Raw genomic sequence first — 15,265 nt, 5'->3', positions numbered from 1 at the left:
AGCAGGTGAACACACCCCTTCCGCCCTCCTCCTTAAAACAGTAGCACCTTAGGGCTGCATTTTGAGTCCTCTGCCGTACTCCCTGTACTCACATGACTGTGTAGCCACTTTGGACTACAACACCATCATTAAGTTGGCTGATGACACAGCTGTGGTGACCTGATCACACGTAACAATGTGAGAGCCTACCTAAGAATCGTCGAGGACCTGACCTGCTGGTGTCAGGACAACAGCCTACTCCTGAACATCAGCAAACTGAGAAGCTGATAGTGGACTTGGGATGAAGCAGGAAGGGAACTATGCCGGGTCGTCGGTGGGGTGCATAGCTTCAAGTCCCTTGGTTACTTACCACATCACCAAGGAACAGACTTGGGCATTGCATACTGACCCAGTGGTGAGAAGGGCAAGGGAGAGACTGTTTTACCTCAGATCCTTGAGGAAATTCTGAGTATCCTCTCAAATACTGAGGAATTTCTACTCCTGCACCATCAAGAGTTTCCTGACAGGGAACTGCCTGGTAAGGAAACAGCACCGAACAGAACTGCGAGGCCCTGCAAAGAGTGGTTCGTTCAGCTGAACTCACTATAGATGCTGCTCTACCCTGTGTAAAGGATGTTTACATCAGGCAGGTGGTTGGGATCTTTAGTTACTTTAGTTTACTTATTTTTTTTGATTAATTTGAATATTTTCCTCCCCAGTAAAGTGAAAACATGGAATATGAATTCAAAGCATGCATCCAGTGAGAGTTTTGTACTACAACAGTAACAAAAGATTTGCTGTCATGTGTGAAGGACGGGAATTCAGGTAGCACTGACAATAGCTACCAAAAATAATGATGCAAGACACTTGAAAGGCAAAGTGTGTGTTGCCATTGTGAGTGTTATATTTTGCAGTACTTAATAATTCAGCATTAATGATTTACTTTGTCAGGAGATTAAGACTCCTCACTAAGCGGGCAGCTGCTGTCCCAAGGGAGGAAGCTTCAAACCCAACACACAATGCAGAGAAAATCTACATAATATGAGTATTATTAGGATGGTTTGTTATTAGTCAACAGCTCAAATTTGCATGTAAGAGTTCACCAACATTTGTTACTTCTTCTTTTTTTTTTTTTTTTTTTTTTCATTAATGAGTGATGTGTAATACATGACGTAACAACCCCAACACTAGCAAAGTGTAGCATTGTGGAAAACATTCAGCTGGCAGCATCTCATTTTAGCTGTTGCTCACTGTTGCTTTCGCCAGTAAAAATAACAATGACGTCACATGAGCTATGGCTAGTTCATGCTAATTCCAGGAGTAACTTGATGGCAGGCCAAAATGTGTCTGATGTCTGTACTCAGTAAAGGATACAGACTTTCATCCAGGAGACCACAGTAGAGATCCCATTTGAAACCATAAGTTAATGTCGTTTTAAAGCAAGGTTATCCATTTTCCACTGACGTCCTCTCTTTCTAAACCTAACCAAGTAGTTTTGGTGCCTAAACCTAACAGCGACCATTTAATGACATTAACCACCTGTTACAATGTCTTTCTGTTGTGTGTCACATAGATACCCTAAAGAGTGCCTTGTGCGTCGCTATGAGACACCAAAGGGCATGACAAAGCATTGGTATTTGACCTGAGAATAAGAACGGATTGGCTTTATCACTCAGTACATTTAGATGACATTTGAAAAAATCGATTTGTTGTATTAACCCAACTAAAACCAGACTTTTGGAATACAATTACTCCTGCATGTATACAGCCAATCAGAGTCAAACTCACTTAGATGCTCCACGCAGGCTCCAGTGTTTCTGCACCGGTCTTTAACTCAGAAGTTGAATAGCATTAAATGCATAGTAGAAGAAGGAGCCAATAACAATATGGTGAAATCTACATCCAGAGCCATGGATTTGGACAGATGAAATGTACAGAGCTGCAAAGTTGTCCGCCATGTTACCAGTTTGCTGCTAGCTAACTGTAGCAAACTTGTTTGTTGATTGTTTCGTCTGTGACGTTATGGGTGAACTGGAAAAAGGTCCAATACTAAAAAGCTGAAAGCGGGCATATCGCCACCTATTGTAGTGGAGTCAGACACACTTTGGTCAATAAATTCTTTTCCCTCCCGTGCTTGTAAACTTGGACAAGGACAGTAGTCCAATTAACCATAGCTCAACTTAACTGTGCATGTAAAAGTACTGAGTGTGCCAGATACATATGTAATTAACATTGCATATCACCTGGTTGTATATAAATATATTGTAAGGCAGATCACAATAGTCAAGTTTGACCCTCCTTTATCCCCTTATGTGTTACGTGTTGCTAGATATAGCATGTTGATTGGTCAGTGAGAGTAACGTGAGCATGCATGAGAAGTGTAATGAGATTCCCATGTTAGTTACTCAGTTTTGAAGTTGGATGTTGAACGGTGCTCATGGCTCACTGCATGGACAGGCTGGCTTGCTGTTCTGTGCCCGAGCTAGAGGCCACAACACAACATAAAAGCGTCCACTAAGATTGATGTATACAACTGTTTGTCCTGTGCTTACCAACTGAAGTTCATTAAAGTTCATGAACGGAGAGTCCTTGTTGTGTGAAGTCATTTCCCCCCACGCACATCCAGACGAAGGAGTCAAACTCACTCAAAAGGTTCAAGCTCAACAATATGTATTAAACTCTGTATTGGCAGATATTCAATCAGAAAGGACTGACATTGGAATCAGGGCCTGAAAAACTTGATCAGGACAACCCTAGTTTCATGTTTAAAAAAGGCTAAGTCATTTCTGAGGACTGAGTCAAAATATTCTACAATGTGTGTGTTCATGGTAATTAAGGAAGATGTCACCTAGTGCAACAGTATGGTTCACTGATGTGTTTTAACAGTTCTGGACAACAGTGGCTCTCTATGGCACAGAGGAAGAAGATATATCATGATTAGACACACAAACTTAACTTGTTAATGGGATCAGTTGGTTTCAGTCTTTACATGGTATTTTATATATATTATATTGACAGAACAAAAAACATATATCACCAAACTATTCTCTACAAGGCCTTTAAAAGTTTTTTCTAACAAATCTAGGTGATTTTCAATAGTTGCTGAATTTGACTAAAACAAAACTCACTTCTAACTAAATTAGTCTAATCTGTTATTATTGGAATGTTTTTCTAAATACATTTTATTGTGCTTAATGTTTTTTGTTTTTCATTAAATGTCTGCCAGAGAACACAAACCTTACTAAAAATTACACATTTCTTGTGACAACTCACAATTTGATTTGTTTATCCTTGAGTCTATAATACAGTCTGGCATACAGAATCAGTATCAGTATTTCAGGATGTGATTATAGACAGAATGCCAGCATCCTGGAAGTAAAAGAGGCATAGTGGGTGTGACATTTTACACAACAGCGTCTGCCTCTAGTAATATAATGTTTTTTATCGCTGTTCAAATAGTTGTTATTGAAGGAAAGAAGAACTTCAATATAACAGCTGATTCCAAACTTTTGAACATTCGTTTATAGACCCTTTTTGTGTTTGTAAACAGCAATGACATATTTTGTGGGTGTAGCCAAACTGGTGGCAGGAAGGGACAGTGGTGGGTGGTGGTGAGCACCAAATAAAACGTAAAAAACAACTGATTGCAATGAGTCATTTTTATATCCATGGGTTTATGAGCTATATGTAGTAGGAAATAAAGTTTTGTCACCAGTTAATTAGAATCTTGTTATTTAGGCTATAATTTCTGCTGCTCATTGCTCAGTAGAGTAGTGTGTGTTAGGCTTATATGAACTGAATTATTTACATGGTGAAAGATAATTCATTGTCAAAAAGAATTGTAAAAACTTATGTTTGTCAAGCATGGATTTGGCTTGTTGTCCTTGATTAATAGTTGTGGAGACCATACAGGTCTTCATTTAGCATCAAATGGCATTCTCAGAAACAGTTTTCTATAAAAATGATCTTTATTGTACTCCTGTTCTGACATTGAACGGCACAAGAAGACATTTTTTCCCAGGTATCTTAACCATTTCTCTCCAGTGTCCGCTGTTTTACTGCCACCAGCATGCACACACAACTACTGTGACATAATTTTGACATCCACTCAAAATTGGTCTATGTACCTGATACTGTCTATACTGTTACATAATTATCTCCTGATGAACTCAAACTGTATAGTTAACAATCCTTTGATTTGACTTTACATTACTGTTTCCACTGGACACAAATGTTGATTGTGTAGCTCCCTTATTAACATTTGAGGTTCTAACAAACATCAATTCAGACTGCAGCTTCTTCTGTTATTGACTGAGGATCAGGATTGGTTCAATCGAGAAGAGCAGCCTAAAATGTTGATTATTATGTTATTGACCGCACAGTGGTGGACAGGGTGGAGAGCAGCGTTCATCAATATCAGGAATCTGATCAGCTCTTTGGCTTCTTCTTGCACCTGATCCCATGCAAGATCTCTCCTTTGAGCCCCCTGTAGAGGCATCAATCCCCTCTGTGGAAAGACTGGAGGTGTTAAAGTGAAGTTTTCCCCTCCTATCTGCCTTTACCTGCTGTCTCCCCTTTGAGTGACTTCACATTGAAAGTCAGAGTCTGAATTGGATCAGTGACTACAGAGAAGCTCTGCAGATCTGTAAATAAACAACAACACTGTTCTCTTTTCTTTGAATCCTCTGAGATCGGTGTGGGCCTCTACAGGCAGTGCAGCTCATTGTGCTCATTTGCAGACTCTGAAAGTAAATTTCTCATTTAATTCTCTTCATAAATACTGCAGAATACTTTACTTTAAAGCTTTGAACCAAACAAAACAACTCTGAGATGAATAATGAGTTCTTGACAGTAGATTCAGATGGAAACAGATTGACAAATGCTAAAAAAAATAATGAAAGGCTGTTTGAATACTGTGGTTTAATGAATGAACTGCTTATCTAGTGATGCTCATTCCAATGGTAAAACTTAATCAGTAGTTCTATCTGGTCTATCTATGCTGGTCTATCAGCAGGGTATTTCAAAGCTGTAGTAGTGGATAAACCAGTGGTAGATAGAATGACCTTCGACAAAGAAACTATTATTTATGTTTCAGCTGTGATTCAGAAACCAGATATCTGCCCTTTTTTGTATCCATGACTGTGAAACCAACAGAGAAGGGGACTTGCTGCAGCAGTTGGGGTTTAATTACCTTGCTCAAGGGCAGTGTAGTAATGAGAGACAGACAAGCTGTGCTTGTTTGTTTCCCCTAACCTGATTCTCAGCCTAAAAACTCTTTGAGGCGGTGGATATGACAACAAACTCAAATAAATACATTTAAGAAGATGCCATCAGACATTACATCATTTTAAATTAAACTGACTGTCTGCATATATTCACACATGCTTGTTGGTGCTGATGGCCTGTGCAAAGAGAGAGTTTTGTTGGCATATAGATGGATCATGCACATGACAAACAGACCTCAGCAGACCCCTGTGGACCCTAACAGCCAGCAAGATGCAGAAAGTATCATTTTGGCTTAACATTTTATTGGGACTAATGGATCAAAGTATCTTATTACATTGAGTCATTACAGAGTTTTGCAATGTTCAGAGCAAATGTACTATTTGTTTTGTTGTTTTTGTAGTATTGTGTATGAAAACAAGTCATTAAGCTTTTGCATTTCAGCAACAAGGAGGTGCTGCAACGTTATTTCATCTTAAAGTTCAGCATGTTGAATCGACAACAGTGGAGCCCATCAGTGAATTAAATCACTCTGACTGGCAGTCCAGCTCAGTGCAAGAGAAGAGACACAGAAATGAGGAAAGTAAACAAAGAGCTGAAGTCAAGAGGGAGTGAGACCAAAACAAACTCGTTACATAAGGTCAGATTATGTTTCTTTAGCCATTGAGCTCGTTAGCAAAAACGTTTCCTGATAGTTTGTGTTATTGTCAACTGACGCACGATAAATGTGCTCTGTTCTTTCAATACTGGATTTGTGTTGTTAATGTGCTAACTGGCTAACTAGTGTCAAAAAAGTCTTCCAGTCTCCCTTTTTGAATGAGCATTACAGACGACCGATAGTTTTGGTGTGAGTTGCCAATTGTTGGAGATGTTAGTCGTAGAGATGTCTGCCTTCTCTCCAATATAATGGGACTAGATGGTACTTGGCTTTTGATGCTCACAGCACAAAAAACAACAACATATGAATAACTCAACAATAATGTGTCTTTCCAAAAATCATGACCCAGGCAATCCACAGACCTTTTTGTGAGCCATTTCATGTATTAACTATTTTCTTTCTACCAAACCACACTTATCAACCATATCACCACACAGAAGGAAGTGTGCATCTACTACTAGCTCACCTAGCACTGTTGAGCTAGCTCTCATGTTAGTAGCAGTCAGCGGGTAGAGTTGCAAAGGCATTTCTCGATGCCGCTGGTCTCCTCCAAAACCTGTGATTGCACTTATCTCATCCTCTGAATGACCTACTCACATACCTTCCTCCTTTGTTTCTTGGGGCCTATTTTGTTTCCTATTTTTACAAATGATTTGGGTTAAGACATTACAGCAAAAATACATTTATATACATTCACATGCATGCTCCCGCCATAATGCAGGCAGTGCAAGAGCTTCAGACTGTATTTCAATCATTACAAACTGCTCTGCTGAGTTTAAAATTGATTTTAAATGCTCAGAAAATGAAGTTTATAGCCTCCTTAAAAGCTCGCTCACAGTTGCTTGATGATTTTAGCATTCTAACTTCTACAGTAAATCCATAGAAAGAGTGTCCTCATACAAGTACTTGGGTAGTTGGATAGATGACAAGCTTCATTTAATGTACATATTGAAAGCTTAAAGTGAAGATTGGCTTTTATTTTAGGAATAAGTCTTGTTTTACTTTCAGTGCAAAGAAAAAACTTGCAGAGGCTACTTTTCTGTCTGTGACATACTGTATATGCATGCAGCCTCCTCCATTTTATGTAGCCTTGATTATGTATACCATGCATCCCTATGTTTTATTACAAATGCAAAGTCACTTACTCATCATTCTTAATGATTCGGTGGGTTGGACATCATTGCCCATTCCAAGACAACAGCACTGAGATATTTTTTATGTATACAGCAATATTGGGCAAACTTCCAGCCTACCTCTGCACCCTTCTGTGTGTCAACTCTGGTAGTTACCAGCTACACTCCTCCAAATGGTTGCTTTTTAATGTACCCCGGGTTTTAGCAGATCTGGGGAAAACTGCATTTTCCTACTAGGCACCCCAGGCATTAGAAACACCATTGATGAATTTAAGGGCATCACAAATAGCATAGGCCACTATGTTTGAATAGTTATTGTTTTATTGTGGATTTTGTATTATATGTTGCATTTGTTGAATTTAAATGTGCTTTGATTGTTTGCTACCTTGGCCAGGATTTTCTTGTACAAGAGATTTTCAATCTCAGTGGGACTTCCTGGTTAAAAAAAAAAGGTTAAATAAAAAAAACAACACACAGTCCAAAGACATGCAGGTTAATTGGTGACTCTAAATTGACCGTAGGTGTGAATGTGAGTGTGAGTGGTTGTCTGTCTCTATGTGTTAGCCCTGCGATAGTCTGGCGACCTGTCCAGGGTGTACCCTGCCTCTCACCCAATATAAACTGGGATAGGCTCCAAGAGGATAAGCCATTATGGAAATGAATGAACGTATAAATTTAAGATGTATGAATGTAAGATGGATGACATGACAGCTCCTTAAATGTGAAGTTGAAACACCTCAATTTCCCCCTGGTGGCTAGCTGCAGTATAGGTCATAAAGCCTGCCCTGTCCATGTTAGTGGATGGGACATGGGCCTAACTAAAATGTCCACATCAAATACATTTTTTGCAAAGATGGTTGTCATTTCAGGTAGGTTTTTATCACACTGCTGTTTGTTCAAGTGTTCGTTTCTCTAATAAGTTTGGTGATAATTAGTTATTTAATGCTATCAAATATAAATGTTACAACATGACCTGACTGTGTGAACCAATCGGTGGGCTCGCATTCAGTGGTACTGTTCGTGATTAGTCGGAAGGTATGTGGGCACTTAATACTGCTACTGCGCAAACTCTGGCTTCGAATGACATTACCAGAGCAAGATGGCAGCAGCCATATCTGGGATATTTTAGCTTCACATATTTTAGTTTCACATGGTTAAAAACAATAGTAGGCATAATGTGGAGGTCGACTCCATGGGTTAGGGATTTTGCATTTAGCAGGCTTTTCTACCCTGTAGTGAGAGGACAATTGTACTGGGCACAGTGCGCATCAATCATACCTGATATGGAATAATATCTACAGTAGATATGGGCATGTCAGGTCCCTGGTGCAGAGCACCTGCAGTACAAACTATATGTTGAAATGATTCCAGAGGGGATGAATCATTTCATTTATGATTTGTAACATTTAAGGAATTTTTTTATCCTCTCTTTTAGCCATAAAACTAGAATTACCACCCTGTAATTGTATGCCTCTGTGCACCAGTCAAGTTTCTCTTACAGTTTACATCCATGGCTGTGAAATAGATGCACACACACATCTCCCCCTCAACAGCACAGAAGATCTATATAATCAGCACAGTTTTAAGGTGGGCACCCAAGATTAGTGTCACCAATTCAGTATCTGACCAAATGTCTCCCCTTCTGTTCCTGAGTAATGATGTTGAGTAATGGCCAGAAAAGTGTTTTATACAGAACATTATGATGTCACAGTGAAGCTGACCTTTTACCATTTGCTTATGAAATGTCATCAATTCATCATTTTTACTCTATTAGACATTTGTGTGATGTTTTGTCATATTAGCATATTAGCATATTAGCATAAGAATTTTTGAGTCCTGGCCAAAAACATGTTTTGTGATGTCACACTGACCTTGACCTCTGATGACCAAGTTCTAATCAGTTTATTTTTCGGTCAAAGTTGACCTTTGTGTCAAATTTTAAGATATTCCCTCTGTGTGTTCTGGAGATATTGCATATACAAGAATTAGACAGACAAGGTCAAACTGACCCTGGCATTTTACCACCAAAATCTTATTAATTCATCTTTGAGTGGACATTTATGCCAAATTTGAAGAAATTCCCCCAAAGCGTTTTTGAGATGTCACATTCATGAGAATGAAACGTGATGCAAGGTCACATTAACCTTGACCTTTGATCTATGACCACCAATATCTAATCAGTTCATTGTGGAGTCCAAGTGACTGTTTGTGCCAAATTTTAAGAAATTTCCTTAGGGCGTTCTTGAGATAGACAAACCGAAGCCCTCTGGCTATCGCCGGTGTGGAGGAATAAAAAGCCTTATTAATAACATTTAATACAGACAAGTTTTAAGCAGTGCTAAAAATGTCCACTTTTAGAACGTTTTTTTAGTGTTCACTTTAGTTTTTCCATTTTACAAAGAAAATATGTTTTTTCAATAGAAAAAAAACTAGTAAAATGAAGAAAAGTATCTAAAAGGAACGAAGGCATTTGTAAGATAGTGGTTGATGATTGTATATACTGCCCAACACTTTGATGAGAGTCATCCAGTCAAACAGCCTTTATGCTAATCACCTTTGACTGAAGGCTTCTAAACCTAGTGGGTATGAGTCAATCAGGCAAAATAAAAGGAGTCTTAACTGAAGTCATTCCCTGGTATGACAAAGGAAAGGGAAAAAGGCCGAAATGTTCCCACTTACACATCAAAGCGAAGGTTCTGCTTCTCTTCAAAGAAGAAATCAAGAACAAACTTCCTCACAAAGTCGGGGTTCAACGTGTTGTCGATCACTTCTGTCCGACCAAACTGGGGGAGAGACAGAGAAGAGACACAGACAGGAAGAACAAGTCAGCACCATACTTATCAATCTGTATTCAGCGAGAGGGAGGGTAACTCTGCTGCTACTTTTGTAGGTTTTAAGTTCTCAACCAGCACACATTTTAAAGTGACTAGTGATTAGTCACAAATTTTTTTTACTCCATTTTAAATTAAGTTAAAATGACCCAGTTACATTTATGCACAGTCTTTCTGTTTGTAAGTCTAATGTAAATGACTTGGATTTCATTGGTTCTGGAAGCTCCACATCGGTCATCAAATGCAGGGAGAGCTGCCAGGGTTGCTCACTCTAAAGCACAGCCATTTATAGAACATTCATTTATTTATCTCATTATCTTCAGACAACAAATGACAGCTTTGCTGAGTCACTTAATCCTGATTCTTTGTAAAAGGGTTGAAGTAAATTTGGCAAATGCAGAGCTACATATTTCTCTTATCAACACAATTACTTAATAAAGGTATAACGGGCAGAAATTGGAATCCTGTGGCAGCATCACTAGTGGCCCATAGGGGCCAGGCTCCTCAAGCTAGACAGCCCATCACCAGAGATCAGAGATATTCAAATTGCTTTGCCTGGGGGCCACTTTTGGAAATAGACAGGAGGCCAGGGGCCAGTTAATAAACAAACATGATTAATATATTTGTCAGATGAATGAATAAACAAGGCAAATCCAGTTGCAACTGCCCTGCATAAGTGAAGCATATGTAGAAGTGTTCCTAGGATTTGGGGACATTTGGGGTTCAGCCCAGACCTCCACTAGGAGGTCAAGAGGATCTTCCCCTGGCACTTCACAAACAAACTGCATAATTCTGGCATATAATTCTGGCACCTTGTTTACGTTCAAAGTACAAAAAAAATCCCCAGTATGAATCAATTCATTTTCAATGTGAATTTGGTTACAAGGCCACCAGGCACTCTATCATGGGCCAAATCTGGCCCTCAAACCCAAAGTTGATCACTGCCATAGCCTGTGAAAAAAAGAATTTTTTTTTTTAAATATGCATATTGACATAGACAAATTTTTGTTGAAAAACAAAAAATCCATGTGACAATGCACTGTGATTTTGATGGCGCTAATTCAAGTCGGGTTACTTATTTTAATTATGGGGCCATGCTGTCTAATTTACCAACATATTTATTATCTTTAGTTGAGTTCAATCCTTGACACCATTTTGCAGGATTAGTTGGCTTTAGATGTTTCTCATACCAACTCTGACTTGGGGAGGACTCCTGTCTCATACCATGCATCTTAACACTGGAATTAACTACAAAAGAAAGTGAAGTTAGAGACTTTCATTCCTACTTGGTGATATTATGTGACAGTTTTAGTGTGTGTGTGTGTTTATTAGGGGTGTGACGATACATCGATCCACATCGATACATTGATTAATTGATTAACGATCCAATTACATCAATGCAAAATGAAAACATAGATCCACATCGTCATCTTAAAGATACACCTTTATTTTGAAATTCACATAGCACGTCTGTGTCACCATTTTAGTGAACAGGTCTATTTTTATTATTTTTTTTGTTACAGAAGAATACTGTTTTTCATTTAAATGCCTGATACCTGGAAGAGCTCAGAAATAAAATGGTCAAATCATATTCTAGTTGTTTTTGTGAGTTGATGTAAATGATTGTGTTTGATGGGCATATGATATTGCGTCATACTGATCGCAGGCTCCTGAATCGAATCAAATCAAAATCGTATTGTGACAGACTTTGTGATATCGGCAAACATCGTATCGTCATCCAAACAAATCGATATAATATCGTATCGTGATGAAGCTGGTGATTTACACCCCTAGTGTTTATGTGTAGCTTCATCCAACATTTAGCATCTTATGGCTTCTCTTTTATTTTGTATTCCTCTGCTGCGTATTCACTATATGAATGTTTTCACCAAACAACCTTTAATCAGCCAAGCTGACTAAATATGTCATTTGATTATTTATTTTTGTGCAAACTTTTGCAGCTAACTTTAAGTTGGATTCATCATTTAAACTTCAAGGTAGTCCAGTAAAATTTACCTTAATTAAAACAACAACAACAACAACAACAAAAAACGCCCACCAAGGACATACCCAAAGTTAACAGAGAGCTGTTCTTGTTCCATTTTTAGTACACGTACACGCATGGTCTCATTTGAAAGGTAACACTGAAGTCAGAACACTCTCTATGTGTCAGCCCTGCAATAGTCCGGTGACCTGTCCAGGGTGTACCCTGCCTCTCACCCAATGTCAGCTGGGATAGGCTCCAGCCACCCCACGACCTTCAAGAGGATGAAGCGGTTAGAAGATGGATGGATGGATGAAATGGAAATTCTCAAGGAAAGTACAAGGTAACTCAAAATTGCCCCTAAGTACATATTGTACAGTACATTGAATATAAAAATATCATGAATGCCAGACTACTTAAACTTGTAATATATGTTGGGAATCAACATATATTTACCTCACACGGTGGCACCAAATATGTTGGGGTCAACACACTAGGCTTCACACAGAGGCACCAAATATGTTGGGGTTAAATTGGCTATCAGAAAAAATTAATAATTATTATTAATAATTAATAATTATGTTAAATAATGTGACTTAATTAACATTAAATCACCTCGTGGGGCACCATTCCCGTAAAGGGAAAAATGATAGCCAGTTAAAGATATCAGTCTCATAAAATAGGCAAAACTATTAATTTGGAGTTTGATCAATAATTAAATTAATGACAACAACCAAAATTAACAGTAACGCCTGAAGGATTTCGGAGTTCTTGACGTAGCAGAGGTTGACTATTCATTCACTCTTGTGCAACATTAAACAGACAGCAGGCATGATTCCAAAGAATTATATTTATTCACAAACTAGCAAAGCAAACCAAAACACACAAATTCTAACTAACTATATACAAGCTTGGTGTGTGTGTGTGTGTGTGTGTGTGTGTGTGTGTGTGTGAGAGAGAGAGAGAGAGAGAGAGAGAGAGAGAGAGAGAGAGAGAAAAGAGAAAGACAAAGGCGGGTGTGGTGATCACGTAGCCATTTGGCCTACAAAACAAAATGGCTGACAGCAGAGAACTACCAAAATGGCCGAATCAAGGCTCGCCTCCGGTTGGGGGAGGTGTCTGTCTGACCGTGTGGTCAGGACAAAGACAAAGGAAAAGAAGCGGGAATTTTGAAATGCCTGTTTGGGTGTAGCTCTGTTGAAAGCCTATTTGTTAATGAGTCTATGTCAATGTGACGTGTGTTGCAAACGGTCTGGATTAGCACTTAGCTGTGGCGAAGCCAACTAATCAATGACCTAACTGCAATCTATCACAACAATAACTCAGTAAACAGCATCAAATCACATACAACAAGTTAAACAGTCTTGCTTAGCTAGTAAAGCTGTGATAAGCTATGCCCAGTTGTTACATTACTGATCCTTGAATGGATGGAGGAAAGAGTCACTTGGTGGTGTACTGCTGTTAGCCGGCAGAAGAAGGCTGGGAAGATGGTTCCAGGTGCAGTCTTTGTTGGGTCCTTTGTTCCAAAGGTTCTGATCCGAGGAAGCTGGTCACTCGGGGTCCTTGCAGAGTTAGATGCTGGGTGCTAACTCACTTAGTTCCTTGTTGCTGGAAAGCTGGTTGCAAATCTTGTGTTTGCAACAGAGTCTGTAATCAATTGCCCTCCCTTTAGTGGTTTGGGCTATGGAGCCAGGGTCTAGGCCTCTGTGCTGTTCCAGGCCCAACCGGGAAGAGGTGGGAGCTGCTGAAGCTCCAGGGCAAGAAGAGAGAGAAGGCTTGGAGGGAGCAGACCTTGTACAGATGTCTGTGACATCACAGAGTCACATGTCACTGTAAAAGGTCTTGTCCAATCAAGTTTTGGGACTTGAGTCTCACTGAGGTGTGAGGTGAGGTATGGTTACCTTTGATGCCTATAATATTAGTTTGGAATACATACTATATTGCCCTGCACCTTTGCAACAGGACAGTAATTTGCTCATGTATCCTGCCTCTGATGAACACATCTTTACATAAGTGACTCTCTTGTTGATTGCTGAACAATCACACACTCCCCCGATTATCTCTTGAAGGTGACAGTAATGAGCTATTGATCTGACAAGTTCCTAGAGCCATCCCACTCCACCCCCACCCCAACCCCCCCACCACTGCTTTCGTTCTTGCTCTCCTCTGTCACTCAAACTCTATACAGTGAAGAGAGTCTTCTCCATCAGGTATTATTCTCTTTGGAAAGATTTTGGTCAGAGGTTGTTAGTGGCTGCTCAAACCGTCAGTTATGAGATGAGATTGTCACAAAGTCATGTCGTCATCAAAAAAGTAAGTCACTCAATAAAGTCTTAAATTTTTCCCTAATTTATTGAGTGTCACTTTTAGAGTTTAATATTATCATTATTATACTGTAACTGTGTGAATGAGGAGGCAACACAGCTGTGTATTATACAGTTCCAATCGATCACATTTATGCAATGACAAAAGCCAGTCAACACGATAATTACTGGTTTGCACTACATCCCACAGTGCGATGGCACTGATTAACAGTGGTCATTCTCTGACTATACAGTTTGTTAGCCAGCCAGCATAGACCCTGGGACTTCAACAGGGGGTCCTCAGAGTTACTGCATGGGGGCCTCCAAATTGTTGTTTGATAAATTCATTTAACTTTTAATTTAAGTTTGTTCTGTTTTGTTTTTCAAAATATATTTGGAAAAAACACACTGACATATATCCATCATATTATTAGCAAAGAAAATCAGCCTATCAATAAATTAAAAAAAATAAATTTACAGTACACTACATTGATGATAGACTGTTACTCGTGAATCTTTGTGCAATCATGTGAGCTAACTAACACTAAATCACTGTGTGACACTTATCAATAACGGCGAGGTGAACTAGTTGGCTACTGTTTACAAAGGCATACTGCTGAAATCAGGCTGCTCTCACAAAACAAAACAAAAAGCAATGCAGCCAAATTCGTACATATCCAGCATTTTTTAAAAGGCTACAATCACGTGACCAATGCACTGGCGGTAGTAAAGGAATAACCAGCCCCTTGTAAAGTAGTTGGTGTGATGGATGCGTCACAAAAAAATAGACTTTTGCCCAGGACTTTCTCCTGGAGTCATGTGGTTGGATCGGTGTGAGCATTGAGTGAACTTTGAGTCATTTTCTGGTACATCCTTACCATGTTTCTTTTCCTGAACCTAACCACAGTAACTTTTATTGCCTTGACCTAACCTCCATAACTTTATGTTAATTATGTAACTGTACATTAAGGATGTAATGTTATTTATAGAACGCAAATTCCTAGGTTATAACCTGCTGTGCATGCATTTTTCGTGAGATATCATATGAACCATTCTAGGAGAATACATTGGTTGAAACATATTGGACAGTTAGCTGTATTATAAGTGTACAGACATTCTTGTGAGCCATACTCAATTGTTTGGTAAATTAAATG

General features: G+C 39.1%; 1 protein-coding gene across 1 annotated transcript in view; it reads right to left on the bottom strand.

The window, feature by feature from the left end:
- Nucleotides 1-15,265, bottom strand: part of LOC125885530 (copine-9-like) — a 312,413-nt gene that overhangs the window by 224,236 nt on the left and 72,912 nt on the right. Inside the window, exon 4 of the mRNA XM_049571170.1 lies at nucleotides 9,673-9,776. Coding sequence (XP_049427127.1) covers nucleotides 9,673-9,776 — 104 coding nt within the window. The remainder of the gene's footprint in view (nucleotides 1-9,672; nucleotides 9,777-15,265) is intronic.

The sequence above is a fragment of the Epinephelus fuscoguttatus genome, linkage group LG1 (genome assembly GCF_011397635.1).
Source record: "Epinephelus fuscoguttatus linkage group LG1, E.fuscoguttatus.final_Chr_v1".
NCBI classification, from domain to species: Eukaryota; Metazoa; Chordata; class Actinopteri; order Perciformes; family Serranidae; genus Epinephelus; species Epinephelus fuscoguttatus.
The sequence above is the reverse complement of the archived record's forward strand: the minus strand, read 5'-3'. Positions and strand labels throughout refer to the sequence as shown.